This window comes from Lucilia sericata, unplaced genomic scaffold, assembly GCF_015586225.1.
Source record: "Lucilia sericata isolate MDLA Ls3-8-SP2 unplaced genomic scaffold, ASM1558622v1 Contig001092F_arrow, whole genome shotgun sequence".
NCBI classification, from domain to species: Eukaryota; Metazoa; Arthropoda; class Insecta; order Diptera; family Calliphoridae; genus Lucilia; species Lucilia sericata.
Genome location: NW_023995066.1, coordinates 130,679 through 151,248, shown reverse-complemented (window position 1 = coordinate 151,248; position 20,570 = coordinate 130,679). Strand labels below are relative to the sequence as shown.

The 20,570-nt window shown below is 30.9% G+C and overlaps 1 protein-coding gene across 1 annotated transcript in view; it reads left to right on the top strand.

Moving 5' to 3' along the window:
- Window positions 1–1,396: 1,396 nt before the first annotated feature.
- LOC119609951 (discoidin domain-containing receptor 2-like) overlaps window positions 1,397–20,570 on the top strand; it is a gene marked incomplete at both ends in the record, with an annotated part of 129,201 nt that continues 110,027 nt past the window's right edge. The window contains 1 exon segment of the mRNA XM_037965002.1: window positions 1,397–1,502. Within this exon segment, the coding sequence (XP_037820930.1) occupies window positions 1,397–1,502 (106 nt within the window).

Genomic DNA, 20,570 nt, shown 5'->3' with positions numbered 1-20,570 from the left:
TTTTTGAAGAATAATTCTCTACAAAAAATTTCTCTTGTTAAAAATGATATTTTCAATAGAAAATTTATTTTATTTAAAGTGATATTTTACCTCTATGAAGGAACTGTTTAGAGCTTTCACTGCTTGATTTCTCTTTTTAGTTCTTTAGGAGCAAATAATGCTAAAACTCAACGCTGCAAACATTTTCCAATTTTTTCATAAATTATTTTGTACATTTTTCAACAAATCTTGTTATTCTTTTTGTATTTAAGTACTTATCACAATACAATTCACTCATAAATCATTGAGGAAAATATTTGAAAGTAAATTTTTTGACATTTATTATTTTGTCGTTTTCTTTATTGCATTTCTTTCCTTTTCCTATATATTTTGCCTGTTGTTTGACAAAAAATGTCTTTGCTATTTTGTTCTATTATTTTTTGGATATATTTTCATATACTTTTTTTCTGCTTTGGTTATTGTCTTTGAAAAGTTTTTGCTGCAACAGACTGTCTGTCCGTCCGTCCGTCCGTCCGTCCGTCCGTCCGTCCGTCTGTCTGTCTGTCTGTCTGTCTCTGTCTGTCTGTCTGTCTGTCTGTCTGTCTGTCTGTCTGTCTGTCTGTCTGTCTGTCTGTCTGTCCGTCTGTCTGTCTGTAGTTCTTGTTGTAAGTATGCGATTTGAAAACGCGAAAATGATGTATTTCGTTTTCATTTAAATCATGACATTTATGTTCATTTCTTGTGTTAAATGTGTTGTTTAGCGTTATTATTAGATATATGACATTTATGATTTTGATTTGTTTTGACATTTATATACTTCATAATTGTTAAGAAAGTGATAAAGAGATTTCATTTAAAGAAAGGAAATTAAAAAACTGTTGTTTAAGATTCTAGATTCAAAATTTGTTTTTCTCAGCAGCAATTAAAATTACTTTGCAATGCCTTTTTAAACTTTTTTCAATTTCTTTACATAATTGCTACAACAAACACTTCAATATGCATTAAACTACATTGCAAAAACTTTATAAATAACGGGGTTCATGCCACTTGTCCTCTTAATTTTAATACAAATACTTAAAATTTGTTAAAACATTTGCAGTGAAAAAAAAAAATCAATCATATATTGAGTTCAAAAACCTCAGTTTTATACGCATATTAACCTTATACTCTATATAAATACTTACATACAAACAAATATACTTAACAAACACATACACACATATTCTACAACAACACTTTGCTTATATTTTCTCCACTTAATTGTAGCATTTTTACTCGAAACTGAAACATCAGCAGCAGTATTATAGAACTTCTCTAAATGTATGTTGCCACTAATTTAGCTTTTTTTTTGCCATTGTAAAATACATATTTTTCATATTATTTTTTTTCCTGATTTTTTCTTTTTTTTACTCTGCAGCACAATGTAAACATCCTTTGGGTATGGAATCAGGAGCCATAGCAGATTTTCAAATAACCGCCAGTACAGCACATGATATGGGTAATGTTGGCCCACAACATGCCAGGTAAGTTAAAGATACAAAAAATATTGAAATAATGAGTAAGTATGTATGTATGAAAAAACATACATACATACATACATACATACAAATACATACTTAGTTAAACAAATACCAATGTACAATGAGAAAAATACAACAGTAGCAAGAAAAAATAATAATACATAAATTTTAAAAGCAATATATACCAATACATATGTATGTATGTATGTATGAAAAATATATCCTGAAAATCCTGAAAATGAAATAACACATAATTTAGAGGAATGGGGCAAAAGGAGACCAACTGTAGAAGTTAAATTTCACTTCAAACAAGAGAATTTTTCTATAGAAAATATATCTTTTAACAAGAGACAGTCTAGTCTATAGTCTAGTCTATAGTCTAGTCTATAGTCTAGTCTATAGTGTAGTCTATAGTCTAGTCTGTAGTCTAGTCTATAGTGTAGTCTATAGTGTAGTCTATAGTCTAGTCTATAGTCTAGTCTATAGTCTAGTCTATAGTCTAGTCTATAGTCTAGTCTATAGTCTAGTCTATAGTCTAGTCTATAGTTTAGTCTATAGTCTAGTCTATAGTCTAGTCTATAGTCTAGTCTATAATCTAGTCTATAGTCTAGTCTATAGTCTAGTCTATAGTCTAGTCTATAGTCTAGTCTATAGTCTAGTCTATAGTCTAGTCTATAGTCTAGTCTATAGTCTAGTCTATAGTCTAGTCTATAGTCTAGTCTATAGTCTAGTCTATAGTCTAGTCTATAGCCTAGTCTATAGTCTAGTCTATAGTCTAGTCTATAGTCTAATCTATAGTCTAGTCTATAGTCTAGTCTATAGTCTAGTCTATAGTCTAGTCTATAGTCTTGTCTATAGTCTAGTCTATAGTCTTGTCTATAGTCTAGTCTATAGTCTAGTCTATAGTCTAGTCTATAGTCTAGTCTATAGTCTAGTCTATAGTCTAGTCTATAGTCTAGTCTATAGTCTAGTCTATAGTCTAGTCTATAGTCTAGTCTATAGTCTAGTCTATAGTCTAGTCTATAGTCTAGTCTATAGTCTAGTCTATAGTCTAGTCTATAGTCTAGTCTATAGTCTAGTCTATAGTCTAGTCTATAGTCTAGTCTATAGTCTAGTCTATAGTCTAGTCTATAGTCTAGTCTATAGTCTAGTCTATAGTCTAGTCTATAGTCTAGTCTATAGTCTAGTCTATAGTCTAGTCTATAGTCTAGTCTATAGTCTAGTCTATAGTCTAGTCTATAGTCTAGTCTATAGTCTAGTCTATAGTCTAGTCTATAGTCTAGTCTATAGTCTAGTCTATAGTCTAGTCTATAGTCTAGTCTATAGTCTAGTCTATAGTCTAGTCTATAGTCTAGTCTATAGTCTAGTCTATAGTCTAGTCTATAGTCTAGTCTATAGTCTAGTCTATAGTCTAGTCTATAGTCTAGTCTATAGTCCAGTGTATAGTCTAGTCTATAGTCTAGTCTATAGTCTAGTCTATAGTCTAGTCTATAGTCTAGTCTATAGTCTAGTCTATAGTCTAGTCTATAGTCTAGTCTATAGTCTAGTCTATAGTCTAGTCTATAGTCTAGTCTATAGTCAAGTCTATAGTCTAGTCTATAGTCTAGTCTATAGTCTAGTCTATAGTCTAGTCCATAGTCTAGTCTATAGTCTAGTCTATAGTCTAGTCTTTAGTCTAGTCTATAGTCTAGTCTATAGTCTAGTCTATAGTCTAGTCTATAGTCTAGTCTATAGTCTAGTCTATAGCCTAGTCTATAGTCTAGTCTATAGTCTAGTCTATAGTCTAGTCTATAGTCTAGTCTATAGTCTACTCTATAGTCTAATCTATAGTCTAGTCTATAGTCTAGTCTATAGTCTAGTCTACAGTCTAGTGTATAGTCTAGTCTATAGTCTAGTCTATAGACTAGTCTATAGTCTAGTCTATAGTCTAGTCTATAGTCTAGTCTATAGTCTAGTCTATAGCCTAGTCTATAGTCTAGTCTATAGTCTAGTCTATAGTCTAGTCTATAGTCTAGTCTATAGTCTAGTCTATAGTCTAGTCTAGTCTATAGTCTAGTCTAGAGTCTAGTCTAGTCTATAGTCTAGTCTAGTCTAGTCTATAGTCTATAGTCTATAGTCTAGTCTAGTCTATAGTCTAGTCTATAGTCTAGTCTATAGTCTAGTCTATGGTCTAGTCTATAGTCTAGTCTATAGTCTAGTCTATAGTCTAGTCTATAGTCTAGTCTATAGTCTAGTCTATAGTCTAGTCTATAGTCTAGTCTATAGTCTAGTCTATAGTCTAGTCTATAGTCTAGTCTATAGTCTAGTCTATAGTCGTCTATAGTCTAGTCTATAGTCTAGTCTATAGTCTAGTCTATAGTCTAGTCTATAGTCTATAGTTTAGTCTATAGTCTAGTCTATAGTTTAGTCTATAGTCTAGTCTATAGTCTAGTCTATAGTCTAGTCTATAGTCTATATTTCTATAGAAAATATATATTTCTATATATTTCTATAGAAAATCTATTTTAACAAGAGAATTTTTCTGTAGAAAATTTCTATATCAAGAGAAACTGCCATTGACTGCTGGTCACATTGCAGTTTTTTTTTTCAATAATTAAAAAAATTGTTATTCTGTACAAAAAATTCAAGAGACATTAAACAAAAAAGTAGCAACACACATACATATGTAGGTATGTATGTCTACACATATGTATGTATTCACGTACTTTAATGTGTGGAGAGCAAAATATAACACCAAAAAAAACCCATAATGATGTACAGCAAACATACATTAAGAAAATGTGACAGTTGGAATTATTTTTCATTATTATTATGAATTATTTTATGGCGTGTTTAAATGCTTTTGATGTCATTTAATGATACATACCCATACACAAATCTACTTTGTGCACACACTCACTCAAACAACAAATATACCAACAAACAACATACGTAAATACATACAACACGACAAAATGAAAAAAAAAACAAACAAATTGACACACACTAAAGTACGTAATGTACATAGGTATGTAATGTATGTGTGTAAACCTGGTTCTGTGTTATAAGTAAAGATATACAGGTAAACAAAAATAGGTAGAGTGAGTAAATAATGATGTATGAGTGTATATTTTTAGTTTTGTTTGTATGCGAGAGTGTATGCTAAAGGTATTGTCACTTATATAGACAAAATTCCATTACTTAACATTAAAATAATAAAATAAAAAAGAGATATGCAAAGTCAACTTTTTTAATGTTATAAATTAAAAAGTATACATTATGTGTTCGTAAATACATACAAACAACATACATATACATACGTTATAGGTATATCATTATGAACACACACATATCCAAAATATTTAAGGACTTTAACCACTCAAACTTGTGTTAAATCTTTCCTGTTGGACACTCGTTATATCTTAAAGCTTAAAAGCCAGTTCTTTTGTTCCAGTTTTTTTTCCACCTAAAGCCCACAAACTTTAAATATTCATCACCGTAAATAGCCTTTAATAGTCGCTCATATTTTAAGCTCCAAGCTGACTATTTCCAGTCCTTATCTCATTTATTATTATATACGTATTTTTTGGCATATAATCATTATAAAATTTATTTATTTTTTTCTTATTCATTAGAATGTTGTGAATCCACAAACATCTATGAATGCGAACGTTATTGTAGAGGTAGTCATAAATATACATGCATATTTACACACAACCAACAACATGTAACGATTCTTTCTGTCTTTCTGTTTTTTAATAAATGACACATTATAGTAAGAAGGCTGTTGATTTAATAAAATTTGTTTAAGAATTTTATTAAATTTTAAGGAAAGTTGAACAAAAAGGGGATGCTGTTTAAAAGGATACAAAACTAACACCTTGAACACACGTGTAGGGTGGAGTAGGTCCAGTATATAGACTAGTCTGCAGCCTTTATTATAGGCTATAGTCTAGTCTATAGTCTAGTCTATAGTCTAGTCTATAGTCTAGTCTATAGTCTAGTCTATAGTCTAGTCTATAGTCTAGTCTATAGTCTAGTCTATAGTCTAGTCTATAGTCTAGTCTATAGTCTAGTCTATAGTCTAGTCTATAGTCTAGTCTATAGTCTAGTCTATAGTCTAGTCTATAGTCTAGTCTATAGTCTAGTCTATAGTCTAGTCTATAGTCTAGTCTATAGTCTAGTCTATAGTCTAGTCTATAGTCTAGTCTATAGTCTAGTCTATAGTCTAGTCTATAGTCTAGTCTATAGTCTAGTCTATAGTCTAGTCTATAGTCTAGTCTATAGAGTCTATAGTCTAGTCTATAGTCTAGTCTAGTCTAGTCTATAGTCTAGTCTATAGTCTAGTCTATAGTTTAGTCTATAGTCTAGTCTATAGTCTAGTCTATAGTCTAGTCTATAGTCTAGTCTATAGTCTAGTCTATAGTCTAGTCTATAGTCTAGTCTATAGTCTAGTCTATAGTCTAGTCTATAGTCTAGTCTATAGTCTAGTCTATAGTCTAGTCTATAGTCTAGTCTATAGTCTAGTCTATAGTCCAGTCTATAGTCTAGTCTATAGTCTAGTCTATAGTCTAGTCTATAGTCTAGTCTATAGTCTAGTCTATAGTCTAGTCATAGTCTAGTCTATAGTCTAGTCTATAGTCTAGTCTATAGTCTAGTCTATAGTCTAGTCTATAGTCTAGTCTAAGTCTAGTCTATAGTCTAGTCTATAGTCTAGTCTATAGTCTAGTCTATAGTCTAGTCTATAGTCTAGTCTATAGTCTAGTCTATAGTCTAGTCTATAGTCTAGTCTATAGTCTAGTCTATAGTCTAGTCTATAGTCTAGTCTATAGTCTAGTCTATAGTCTAGTCTATAGTCTAGTCTATAGTCTAGTCTATAGTCTAGTCTATAGTAGTCTATAGTCTAGATAGTCTAGTCTATAGTCTAGTCTATAGTCTAGTCTATAGTCTAGTCTATAGTCTAGTCTATAGTCTAGTCTATAGTCTAGTCTATAGTCTAGTCTATAGTCTAGTCTATAGTCTAGTCTATAGTCTAGTCTATAGTCTAGTCTATAGTCTAGTCTATAGTCTAGTCTATAGTCTAGTCTATAGTCTAGTCTATAGTCTAGTCTATAGTCTAGTCTATAGTCTAGTCTATAGTCTAGTCTATAGTCTAGTCTATAGTCTAGTCTATGTCTAGTCTATAGTCTAGTCTATAGTCTAGTCTATAGTCTAGTCTATAGTCTAGTCTATAGTCTAGTCTATAGTCTAGTCTATAGTCTAGTCTATAGTCTAGTCTATAGTCTAGTCTATAGTCTAGTCTATAGTCTAGTCTATAGTCTAGTCTATAGTCTAGTCTATAGTCTAGTCTATAGTCTAGTCTATAGTCTAGTCTATAGTCTAGTCTATAGTCTAGTCTATAGTCTAGTCTATAGTCTAGTCTATAGTCTAGTCTATAGTCTAGTCTATAGTCTAGTCTATAGTCTAGTCTATAGTCTAGTCTATAGTCTAGTCTATAGTCTAGTCTATAGTCTAGTCTATAGTCTAGTCTATAGTCTAGTCTATAGTCTAGTCTATAGTCTAGTCTATAGTCTAGTCTATAGTCTAGTCTATAGTCTAGTCTATAGTCTAGTCTATAGTCTAGTCTATAGTCTAGTCTATAGTCTAGTCTATAGTCTAGTCTATAGTCTAGTCTATAGTCTAGTCTATAGTCTAGTCTATAGTCTAGTCTAGTCTAGTCTATAGTCTAGTCTATAGTCTAGTCTATAGTCTAGTCTATAGTCTAGTCTATAGTCTAGTCTATAGTCTAGTCTATAGTCTAGTCTATAGTCTAGTCTATAGTCTAGTCTATAGTCTAGTCTATAGTCTAGTATAGTCTAGTCTATAGTCTAGTCTATAGTCTAGTCTATAGTCCAGTCTATAGTCTAGTCTATAGTCTAGTCTATAGTCTAGTCTATAGTCTAGTCTATAGTCTAGTCTATAGTTAGTCTATAGTCTAGTCTATAGTCTAGTCTATAGTCTAGTCTATAGTCTGTCTATAGTCTAGTCTATAGTCTAGTCTATAGTCTAGTCTATAGTCTAGTCTATAGTCTAGTCTATAGTCTAGTCTATAGTCTAGTCTATAGTCTAGTCTATAGTCTAGTCTATAGTCTAGTCTATAGTCTAGTCTAGTCTATAGTCTAGTCTATAGTCTAGTCTATAGTCTAGTCTATAGTCTAGTCTATAGTCTAGTCTATAGTCTAGTCTATAGTCTAGTCTATAGTCTAGTCTATAGTCTAGTCTAGTCTATAGTCTAGTCTATAGTCTAGTCTATAGTCTAGTCTATAGTCTAGTCTAGTCTATAGTCTAGTCTATAGTCTAGTCTATAGTCTAGTCTAGTCTATAGTCTAGTCTATAGTCTAGTCTATAGTCTAGTCTATAGTCTAGTCTATAGTCTAGTCTATAGTCTAGTCTATAGTCTAGTCTATAGTCTAGTCTATAGTCTAGTCTAGTCTAGTCTATAGTCTAGTCTATAGTCTAGTATAGTCTAGTCTATAGTCTAGTCTATAGTCTAGTCTATAGTCTAGTCTATAGTCTAGTCTATAGTCTAGTCTATAGTCTAGTCTATAGTCTAGTCTATAGTCTAGTCTATAGTCTAGTCTATAGTCTAGTCTATAGTCTAGTCTATAGTCTAGTCTATAGTCTAGTCTATAGTCTAGTCTATAGTCTAGTCTATAGTCTAGTCTATAGTCTAGTCTATAGTCTAGTCTATAGTCTAGTCTATAGTCTATAGTCTAGTCTATAGTCTAGTCTATAGTCTAGTCTATAGTCTAGTCTATAGTCTAGTCTATAGTCTAGTCTATAGTCTAGTCTATAGTCTAGTCTATAGTCTAGTCTATAGTCTAGTCTATAGTCTAGTCTATAGTCTAGTCTATAGTCTAGTCTATAGTCTAGTCTATAGTCTAGTCTATAGTCTAGTCTATAGTCTAGTCTATAGTGTAGTCTATAGTCTAGCTATAGTCTAGTCTATAGTCTAGTCTATAGTCTAGTGTATAGTCTAGTCTATAGTCTAGTCTAGTCTATAGTCTAGTCTATAGTCTAGTCTATAGTCTAGTCTATAGTCTAGTCTATAGTCTAGTCTATAGTCTAGTCTATAGTCTAGTCTATAGTCTAGTCTATAGTCTAGTCTATAGTCTAGTCTATAGTCTAGTCTATAGTCTAGTCTATAGTCTAGTATAGTCTAGTCTATAGTCTAGTCTATAGTCTAGTCTATAGTCTAGTCTATAGTCTAGTCTATAGTCTGGTCTATAGTCTAGTCTATAGTCTAGTCTATAGTCTAGTCTATAGTCTAGTCTATAGTCTAGTCTATAGTCTAGTCTATAGTCTAGTCTATAGTCTAGTCTATAGTCTAGTCTATAGTCTAGTCTATAGTCTAGTCTATAGTCTAGTCTATAGTCTAGTCTATAGTCTAGTCTATAGTCTAGTCTATAGTCTAGTCTATAGTCTAGTCTATAGTCTAGTCTATAGTCTAGTCTATAGTCTAGTCTATAGTCTAGTCTATAGTCTAGTCTATAGTCTAGTCTATAGTCTAGTCTATAGTCTAGTCTATAGTCTAGTCTATAGTCTAGTCTATAGTCTAGTCTATAGTCTAGTCTATAGTCTAGTCTATAGTCTAGTCTATAGTCTAGTCTATAGTCTAGTCTATAGTCTAGTCTATAGTCTAGTCTATAGTCTAGTCTATAGTCTAGTCTATAGTCTAGTCTATAGTCTAGTCTATAGTCTAGTCTATAGTCTAGTCTATAGTCTAGTCTATAGTCTAGTCTATAGTCTAGTCTATAGTCTAGTCTATAGTCTAGTCTATAGTCTAGTCTATAGTCTAGTCTATAGTCTAGTCTATAGTCTAGTCTATAGTCTAGTCTATAGTCTAGTCTATAGTCTAGTCTATAGTCTAGTCTATAGTCTAGTCTATAGTCTAGTCTATAGTCTAGTCTATAGTCTAGTCTATAGTCTAGTCTATAGTCTAGTCTATAGTCTAGTCTATAGTCTAGTCTATAGTCTAGTCTATAGTCTAGTATATAGTCTAGTCTATAGTCTAGTCTATAGTCTAGTCTATAGTCTAGTCTATAGTCTAGTCTATAGTCTAGTCTATAGTCTAGTCTATAGTCTAGTTTATAGTCTAGTCTATAATCTAGTCTATAATCTAGTCTATAGTCTAGTCTATAGTCTAGTCTATAGTCTAGTCTATAGTCTAGTCTATAGTCTAGTCTATAGTCTAGTCCATAGTCTAGTCTATAGTCTAGTCTATAGTCTAGTCTATAGTCTAGTCTATAGTCTAGTCTATAGTAGTCTATAGTCTAGTCTATAGTCTAGTCTATAGTCTAGTCTATAGTCTAGTCTATAGTCTAGTCTATAGTCTAGTCTATAGTCTAGTCTATAGTCTAGTCTATAGTCTAGTCTATAGTCTAGTCTATAGTCTAGTCTATAGTCTAGTCTATAGTCTAGTCTATAGTCTAGACTATAGTCTAGTCTATAGTCTAGTCTATAGTCTAGTCTATAGTCTAGTCTATAGTCTAGTCTATAGTCTAGTCTATAGTCTAGTCTATAGTCTAGTCTATAGTCTAGTCTATAGTCTAGTCTATAGTCTAGTCTATAGTCTAGTCTAGTCTAGTCTATAGTCTAGTCTATAGTCTAGTCTATAGTCTAGTCTATAGTCTAGTCTATAGTCTAGTCTATAGTCTAGTCTATAGTCTAGTCTATAGTCTAGTCTATAGTCTAGTCTATAGTCTAGTCTATAGTCTAGTCTATAGTCTAGTCTATAGTCTAGTCTATAGTCTAGTCTATAGTCTAGTCTATAGTCTAGTCTATAGTCTAGTCTATAGTCTAGTCTATAGTCTAGTCTATAGTCTAGTCTATAGTCTAGTCTATAGTCTAGTCTATAGTCTAGTCTATAGTCTAGTCTATAGTCTAGTCTATAGTCTAGTCTATAGTCTAGTCTATAGTCTAGTCTATAGTCTAGTCTATAGTCTAGTCTATAGTCTAGTCTATAGTCTAGTCTATAGTCTAGTCTATAGTCTAGTCTATCTAGTCTAGTCTATAGTCTAGTCTATATCTAGTCTATAGTCTATAGTCTAGTCTATTGTCTAGTCTGGTTTTTCCATAGAAAATATCACAAAAAATTCTCTTGTTAAGGGGAAATTTTCTACAGAAATTTCTCTTATTTAAACAGTTATTTTTGTTGAATTTTCTCTCATAATTAGTATAATTTTGTTTGTGGACAAAACTAAAGTATGACTTTTTGGCTTTAAGAGCTTAGAGCTTCCTTTTACCACTAAACATAAAACTTATTTTATATTTTCCCTACAAATTATTCATTTGATTTAGTTATTCAACTCACACATATTTTTCATTAATTTCATGTAGAAATGTATTTTCTTGGCACATATCAATCAAATTAAATTTTATGTTTTATTTTTGTTTTTTCAGTCCTTCTTATAAAATATAGGTCTCCTACTGTATATAAAACTTTTGTAGTTGTTTTAAACAGTGTCATTTTTGTTAATGTATGATGACTTGACTACTAAACTTACATCTAGTTATTTATGTTAAAATTTATTTCAAGCTTAAATTCTTAGGAAATTAAGCAAGAAATATTGAAAGTGTGTAGGTTCTCAGAGATAGAATATCCTAAACATGAATAATCACTTTACCATCAGTCCTAATACCATAATTTGTGAACAGTAAGTGAACATTTCTTAGAATTGGGGAAAGTAATTACTGGCAAATGCTAGCAGACAGATACTAACAAAGAAATACTTTTTGTTGTAAAGTTGCTTAGAATATATTTGAAGTTTAATAGCTTTAAGAAATTAAATTTAAGCAAAATAAGAAAACTTGAATTTTGTCATTTTTCCTACACCCCTCTATATGTTGACAAATGTTTCATTTTTAATAAGTAATTATCCAAAAATGTTCTAAATATTATAGTTTTTATGTCTCTGTTTATTCATCATTATACACACATATGTATTTGTTTAAATATAAGTATGTCTCGTTGCTACATTAGCATTTGTTTTTGTCCTTGTCCTACAAGGATCCCCCCTAGTGAGATTTCTTAAAGTCCAAGGGAGTTTAATACATATTTTTATCTTGTCTTATATATATTTTTTATTATTATCTTTTGTACTTTACTTTTGTGTACAAATAATTTTATGACATTTTCATGACATTTTTGACGCCTGAGCTTTATTTGTCAAAATGAAACAAACAAAACACACATACTCCACATTCACAGCGAATAGACATTTGTAGAATGTGTCACTAGAAAACAAAAATCAATAATTTCATTGTTTTAATGGCAGGAAGGAAGTGTTTGTTGTAGGAAGAGGTGGTCATTAAAAGTTTATTAGAGTGGAAGGAGCATGAAACTTTAAGTTGAATTTGAGTTTATTTTTGTTTGGGTTTTTTTTTTTTTTGTTATTGCTGTCGGCATGACTTGCATAATAAAAATCATTGACCAATTTAAGACCAGAAATATAAATTTTGGAAATGTTTAAATTTTTTTAAAGAAAAATTTCTCGTTAATATAGAAACGTGTTCTATAGAAAATATCTCGTAGACAAAAAAACATTTTTTATAGAAAACATTAATAAAGAACCAAAGATACTTACACTTTTTGTATAGAAATTTTCTTTCTGTAGAAAATTGTCTACACTTTAGACTAGAATATAGACCAGACTATAGACTAGACTATAGACTAGACTATAGACTAGACTATAGACTAGACTATAGACTAGACTATAGACTAGACTATAGACTAGACTATAGACTAGACTACAGACTAGACTATAGACTAGACTATAGACTAGACTATAGACTAGACTATAGACTAGACTATAGACTAGACTATAGACTAGACTATAGACTAGACTATAGACTAGACTATAGACTAGACTATAGACTAGACTATAGACTAGATTATAGACTAGACTATAGACTAGACCATAGACTAGAGTATAGACTAGACTATAGACTAGACTATAGACTAGACTATAGACTAGACTATAGACTAGACTATAGACTAGACTATAGACTAGACTATAGACTAGACTATAGACTAGACTATAGACTAGACTATAGACTAGACTATAGACTAGACTATAGACTAGACTATAGACTAGACTATAGACTAGACTATAGACTAGACTATAGACTAGACTATAGACTAGACTATAGACTAGACTATAGACTAGACTATAGACTAGACTATAGACTAGGCTATAGACTAGACTATAGACTAGACTATAGACTAGGCTATAGACTAGGCTATAGACTAGACTATAGACTAGACTATAGAATAGACTATAGACTAGACTATAGACTAGACTATAGACTAGACTATAGACTAGACTATAGACTAGACTATAGACTAGACTATAGACCAGACTATAGACTAGACTATAGACTAGACTATAGACTAGACTATAGACTAGACTAACTATAGACTAGACTATAACTAGACTATAGACTAGACTATAGACTAGACTATAGACTAGACTATAGACTGACTATAGACTAGACTATAGACTAGACTATAGACTAGACTATAGACTAACTATAGATTCTAGACCTATAGACTAGACTATAGACTAGACTATAGACTAGACTATAGACTAGACTATAGACTAGACTATAGACTAGACTATAACGAGACTATAGACTAGACTATAGACTAGACTATAGACTAGACTATAGACTAGGCTATAGACTAGAACTATAGACTAGACTAAGACTAGGCTATAGACTAGGCTATAGACTAGACTATAGACTAGACTATAGAATAGACTATAGACTAGACTATAGACTAGACTATAGACTAGCTATAGACTAGACTATAGACTAGACTATAGACTAGACTATAGACTAGACTATAGACTAGACTATAGACTAGACTATAGACTAGACTATAGACTAGACTATAGACTAGACTTAGACTAGACTATAGACTAGACTATGACTATAGACTATAGAGCTAGACTATAGACTAGAGTATAGACTAGACTATATGACTAGACTATAGACTAGACATAGATAGACTATAGACTAGACCTATAGACTAGACTATATACTAACTAGAACTAGCTAGACTAGGACTATAGACTAGGACTATAGACTAGGCTATAGACGAGACTATAGACCTAGACGATAGAAAATAGACATAGACTAACTAGACTAGACTATAGACTAGACTATAAGACTAAGACTATAGACTAGACTATAGACTAGACTAGCTAGACATAGTACAACCTATAGACTAGACTTATTAGACTAGACTATAGACTAGACTATAGACTAGACTAATAGACTAGACTATAGACTAGACTATAGAACTAGACTATAGACTAGACTATAAGCTAGACCTATAGACTAGACTATAGACTACTAGGACTAGACTATAGACGAGACTTAATGAGACTAGACATAAGACTAGACTATAAGACTAGACTATAGACTAGACTATAGACTAGACGATAGACTAGACTATAGACTAGACTATAGACTAGACTATAGACTAGACTATAGACTAGACTATAACTAGACTATAGACTAGACTATAGACTAGACTATAGACTAGACTATAGACTAGACTATAGACTAGACTATAGACTAGACTATAGACTAGACTATAGACTAGACTATAGACTGGACTATAGACTAGACTATAGACTAGACTATAGACTGTATTAAAGAGACATTTCTATCGAAATTTTCTCCCTGATAGAGACACATTTTCTATATAAATTTTCTTTCAGCAATATTTCCTCTATTTTTCGGTCTGTTTAAGTTTTGCCAATTCTACAAAGTTTAACTTAAACCTAAACTTAAACTAACCAAAATTCCTTTAATTCCCTTATCACGTTAAAATAACAAAAATACCTCAGGTTTTCCGAAACACTACTCCTCCCCTACCTCATTAGCTTAGCTCTAACCTTTAAATAACTGACATTTCCTGTAGTTCTATTTTCTAGTCTTGTGTTTCATTTTTTTGCCCAAATCAATCTGTGTTTTCCTTTTGAGCTGTCTTTCATAATGTCAAAAACCAAATCTCTATATAACAGTAAAAGCCAAGAGCATAGAGATACCTCGGAAAAGAATAGATTTCAATACATTTTAAATGCAATCTCAGTTAAATGTATTAGTAGCAAACGAATCAGTAAGTAAGTGAGTATCTATGTTTGAGTATAGTGTTTGTATGTGTGTATGTTTACTGTATATAAGTGTAACTGACATTCCTACGATTGACATTGACATTTGGTCTATTTCACATTGACTTTTGTTGTTCCCTAACGAATAAACAAAGGCAAAAAAATACCACAAATAACGGCTACAACAATAGCAACAACTTCAAAAACAATAATAGCAGCTTACAACAACAAATAACAGCAGCCAACAGCAACTATTATAGAGAAAATGTGAGGAGAGTGTAGAAAAAAATGGTATCCTACGTTTACCAACAACAACTACCTTTCAATTCCAATTGATTCCACTAGACTTCACTTTAATACATACAGAAATATAGATACACATACTTACATACATATATACAATCTCACGTCATTACAATACAACAGCAAAAATAAACTTTTTTCTACTGCAATGTGTACAAGTTTAATCTGACTTAATCGAACATCGTTTTGCCATCAACTGTGTTTTGGATTGTATGTATGTGTGTTTGGTTTTTATAACACCCAGCATTTCTATAAAACTTAATGTATCCCTCAAAGACCCAAATATTTGACTACTTCGTACGGCTTTTTAACTCAATGCGAATATGAAGTCCTTAGCCTCCGTAAGTAATCTGGTGTACAATCCAACGCCACTTAAGTGATGTAAACGGTATGTTAAAGTACTAATTCATTACATTCCTTCCGAACTGCAGGGCCTTTGTATGTATAAATGTGGTTCATTGATGGCTTAACTTGATTTTCTAGAAATCACCCACACCTCCACTACTACCACAATTACTGCACAAAAAAAAAATTATAATAATACCCCCTCCTTGGCAAAAAAAAAGTTTTCTGGCATTTTTTCTACCATTTTTACATTTCCTCTTTAACAACCGACCGACCAACTACTACAACAACAATCACATTAAAAACAAACTTTTTCTCATATGCATTCATGTCTTTATAGGTTTGGGTGCCTAGAGATGCACAGTGGTTCCATATCCTTTAAATAACACTTTCTGCACTCTAAAAGAGAAAATTTCTCTCTCATAAAGACACATTTTCTACAGAAAATTTCTCTCTCATAGAGATACATTTTCTATTGAAAATTTTTCTCTCATAGAGATACATTTTCTATAGAAAATTTCTTTCTCATAAAGATACATTTTCTATAGAAAATTTCTCTCTCATAGAGATACATTTTCTATAGAAAATTTCTCTCTCATAGAGATACATTTTCTATAGAAAATTTCTCTCCCATAGAGATACATTTTCTATAGAAAATTTCTCTCCCATAGAGATACATTTTCTATAGAAAATTTCTCTCCCATAGAGATACATTTTCTGTAGAAAATTTCTCTTCCATAGAGATACATTTGCTATAGAAAATTTCTCTCTCATAGTAAAATTTTCTATAGAAAATTTCTCTCTCATAGAGATACATTTTCTATAGAAAATTTTTCTCTCATAGAGATACATTTTTATAGAAAATTTCTCTCATAGAGATAGATTTTCTATAGAAAATTTCTCTCTCATAGAGATACAAATTTCTCTCTCATAGAGATACATTTTCTATAGAAAATTTCTCTCTCATAGAGAAACATTTTCTAAAGTAATTTTCTCTCTCATAGAGACATAGAAAATTTCTCTTTCATAGAGATACATTTTCTATAGAAAATTGTTCACTCATAGTAAGACATTTTCTATAGAAAATTGGTTATAAAAATGTATATATAAAGTTTCGTTTCGAATATTAAGTTCTTACCCAAAGTATTGTACAAACTGCCCATTGTACTTAATAAGTGTTTACTTTGTATTTGTACAACCACCACCTTCTCCTCCAAGAACTACAAACACTTTTGCATTTACTTTTGTCGTTTTGTGTCCTGGTATGTTCAATTTCCTTTTAGTTTTGTTTGTGATTCTAGTTGTATTATTATTGTTTTTGTATTATATTTTTGTTGTGATTCAATTGTTTTTATTATTGTTTTTTTTTTTTTTTTTTTCTAATAAAATATAATGTGAAAACAATCATTGCTCTGTTTCTAGCATATCGTTTGATGTTTTTGTACTTTTTCTATATTTCGTTTATTGAATTTTATGCTGTTCATTGACAATTGTATTATTACTATAATGGGGTTTATTTTATTCCTTTTATAACTTTTTTTTTCAATAGTTATTATTGTATTTTTATTATCAGTTTGTGTTTGTTTGAATGGGTTTGCTTTGTAATTTGGTGGGTTCCGATTGTTTTCTTGTTGTACTCTTGTTACGGGTACTAGTTGTGAATTTTGTGAATGAGTCCTTTTCTTTTTGCTTTTAGTTTTTTTTTTCGATAAAATTTTTGTAGTTTACGCCACATAAAGTAAATGGGTCAATTGTTAAGGAAGTCATGAAAACAACCCAAAATATATGTTGGTATGGTAAATGTGAAAAATATAAAAACAACAAAAACATATAAGAAATCCTGGGTGTAGGAAGGAAATGGAACTGAAATAGAGTGAACTAGACCCAGAACTAGAACAGAACTAGAAACAGAACTAGAACAGAACTAGAACAGACTAGAACATAACTAGAACAGAACTAGAACCAGAACTAGAACAGAACTATACCGAACTAGAAGAGAACTAGAACAGAACTAGAACAGAACTAGAACAGAAACTAGAACAGAACTAGAACAGAACTAGAACAGAACTAGAACGAACTAGAAAAGAACTAGAAAGAACTAGAACAGAACTAGAACAGAACTAGAACAGAACTTGAAACAGAAATAGAACAGAACTAGAACAGAACTCTGACAGAACTAGAAAACAGACTAGAACAGAACTAGAACAGAACTAGAAGAGCAGAACTAGAACAGACCTAGAACAGAACTAGACACAGAACTAGAACAGAACTAGAAACAGAAACTAGAAACGAGAAACTAGAACAGAAACTAGGAACAGAACTAGAACAGAACTAGAACAGAACTAGAACATAAACTAGAACAGAACTAGAACAGAACTAGAACAGAACTAGAACAGAACTAGAACAGAACTAGAACAGAACTAGAACAGAACTAGAACAGAACTAGAACAGAACTAGAACAGAACTAGAACAGAACTAGAACAGAACTAGAACAGAACTAGAACAGAACTAGAACAGAACTATAACAGAACTAGAACAGAACTAGAACAGAACTAGAACAGAACTAGAACAGAACTAGAACAGAACTAACAGAACTAGAACAGAACTAGAACAGAACTAGAACAGAACTAGAACAGAACTAGAACAGAACTAGAACAGAACTAGAACAGAACTAGAACAGAACTAGAACAGAACTAGAACAGAACTAGAACAAAAAACAGACTAGAACAGAAACTAGAACAGAACTAGAACAGAACTAGAACAGAACTAGAACAGAACTAGAACAGAACTAGAACAGAACTAGAACAGAACTGAACAATAGAACAGAACTAGAACAGAACTAGAACAGAACTAGAACAGAACTAGAACAGAACTAGAACAGAACTAGAACAGAACTAGAACAGAACTAGAACAGAAACTAGAACAGAACTAGAACAGAACTAGAACAGAACTAGAACAGGAACTAGAACAGACTAGAACAGAAACTAGAACAGAACTAGAACAGGAACTCGAACAGAACTAGAACAGAACTAGAACAGAAACTAGAACAGAACTAGAACAGAACTAGAACAGAACTAGAACAGAACTAGAACAGAACTAGAACAGAACTAGAACAGAACTAGAACAGAACTAGAACAGAACTAGAACAGAACTCGAACAGAACTAGAACAGAACTAGAACAGAACTAGAACAGAACTAGAACAGAACTAGAACAGAACTAGACCAGACACTAGAACAGAACTAGAACAGAACTAGAACAGAACTAGAACAGAACTAGAACAGAACTAGAACAGAACTAGAACAGAACTAGAACAGAAAACTAGAACAGAACTAGAACAGAACTAGAACAGAAACTAGAACAGAACTAGACAGAACTAGAACAGAACTAGAACAGAACTAGAAACAGAACTAGAACAAAATAAATAATTACATTGTAGATTCTTTATTTTATAAAAATTTATACTGCTATTTTCTTTTAGTAAATCTAAAATTTCTTTCCATAACATTCAATTAACTTTCAAACACTTGCACATATGTACGTATGACTATTGTTGTTAGTTTTTTTCCACACAAAATAAATTACTCATACGTATAGAATTTCCTATTGTAAACAAAGTGTATTTAATATTACGTATACGCCTTAAGTTATAAGCAATATACTAAATTAAATATTTAATTGGCAAATTCTATTTCTTTTTATTTCTTTTTGTTGCATATGCAATTTTATTTAATCTGCCACACAATACGATAACAATCTTAAACAAAACTAAATTTATTTTTTCTTTATATTCTGTAAATTGTTTTTAAACATTTTATTACTTAATTTCTTTTTTGAAAACATATTTGTATTGTTGCTCACTTGGAAGGTTTTCTTTAGTATAGACTATTTAATACTATAGTTTACAATCAAAACTATAATATTTTATATTCAATCTATATATTTGTATATCTAGTATTATGGTATCGCAAACTATAGAAAAATATTTATTGTAAAAATATCTAAAATGTCCTTAAAGAACAACAAAGACATAAAAAGGACCCACAAATAATACACAATGCAAAGTTGTTTAAACTATTGTTGAGATTTATTTATGTATTTTATTGGAAAATACAATCATACTCACACAATCAAATAACAAATATATTTTTAATATTTATGCACACTCATGGTATTGTGTAAATAATAAAAAAAAATTGATACAATTTTTAAAATAAACAAAAAAGACAAGAAAATTTCGCAAACTAAACAATAAAGTTTAAAAAAAATAACAACAAATTTAAACAATTTCTTTAGAATCCTTAGAAATTACAGAATTCAAAATAAAATTTTAATTTTGATTTCCCTTAAAGAACTTTACTCAAACTATGATCTTTAACTTTAATCAGCCGTTTGTAATTTTAATTTTTTTAATTTCTCCAACTTAAACATTTAAAAAAAAACTGACTTTATGTCTAAGTCTATATGTCTGTAAATATTCTCTTATACTTAAAAACACATACATATTCCCAAAACTTATAAATATGATTTATATACAATTTAACATATATATTAACTTATGTTCATATATGTGTAAATATGTATAACCAAATCAGCTCATATTTATGTGCTAACTCCCACACATACACATTAACTTGCCAAACTTCGTCTTCTTATTTCAGACTTTAAAACAAACAGATTTTTTCTTGCCTTTTCTGCCAAAGCAAAATTGTTCATGAAAGTCTGCATAATAATAAAATGAAAATATCCTTTGGTATATTTTCTTTATAAATGAAATTAATATAAACAAAAAATAATTTTGTTCTTTACTTTTTCTCTAGTTTTTTCATCTACTTTTAATAGCATGTACAACAATATCAGTGTTATGTGGTTATAAGAGTCTGAAAATGTTTTCTTTTTCATATTTAAAGCAAAAAATGTGGTTAGGAGGTCTTTATACACATAGGAATTTAAGGTGTACTTAGAAAATATGTTGAATTTGTTAAAATTAAAAGATTTCGGAAAATATTAGGAAAATTTCTTGAACTGAACTAGAACTGAACTAGAACTGAACTAGAACTGAACTAGAAACTGAACTAGAACTGAACTAGAAACTGAACTAGAACTGAACTAGAACTGAACTAGAACTGAACTAGAACTGAACTAGAGAACTGAACTAGAACTGAACTAGACTGAACTAGAACTGAACTAGAACTGAACTAGAACTGAATACTGAACTAGAAACTAGAACGGAAGCTAGAACTGAAGCTAGACTGAACTATGAATGAACTAGAACTGAACTAGAAA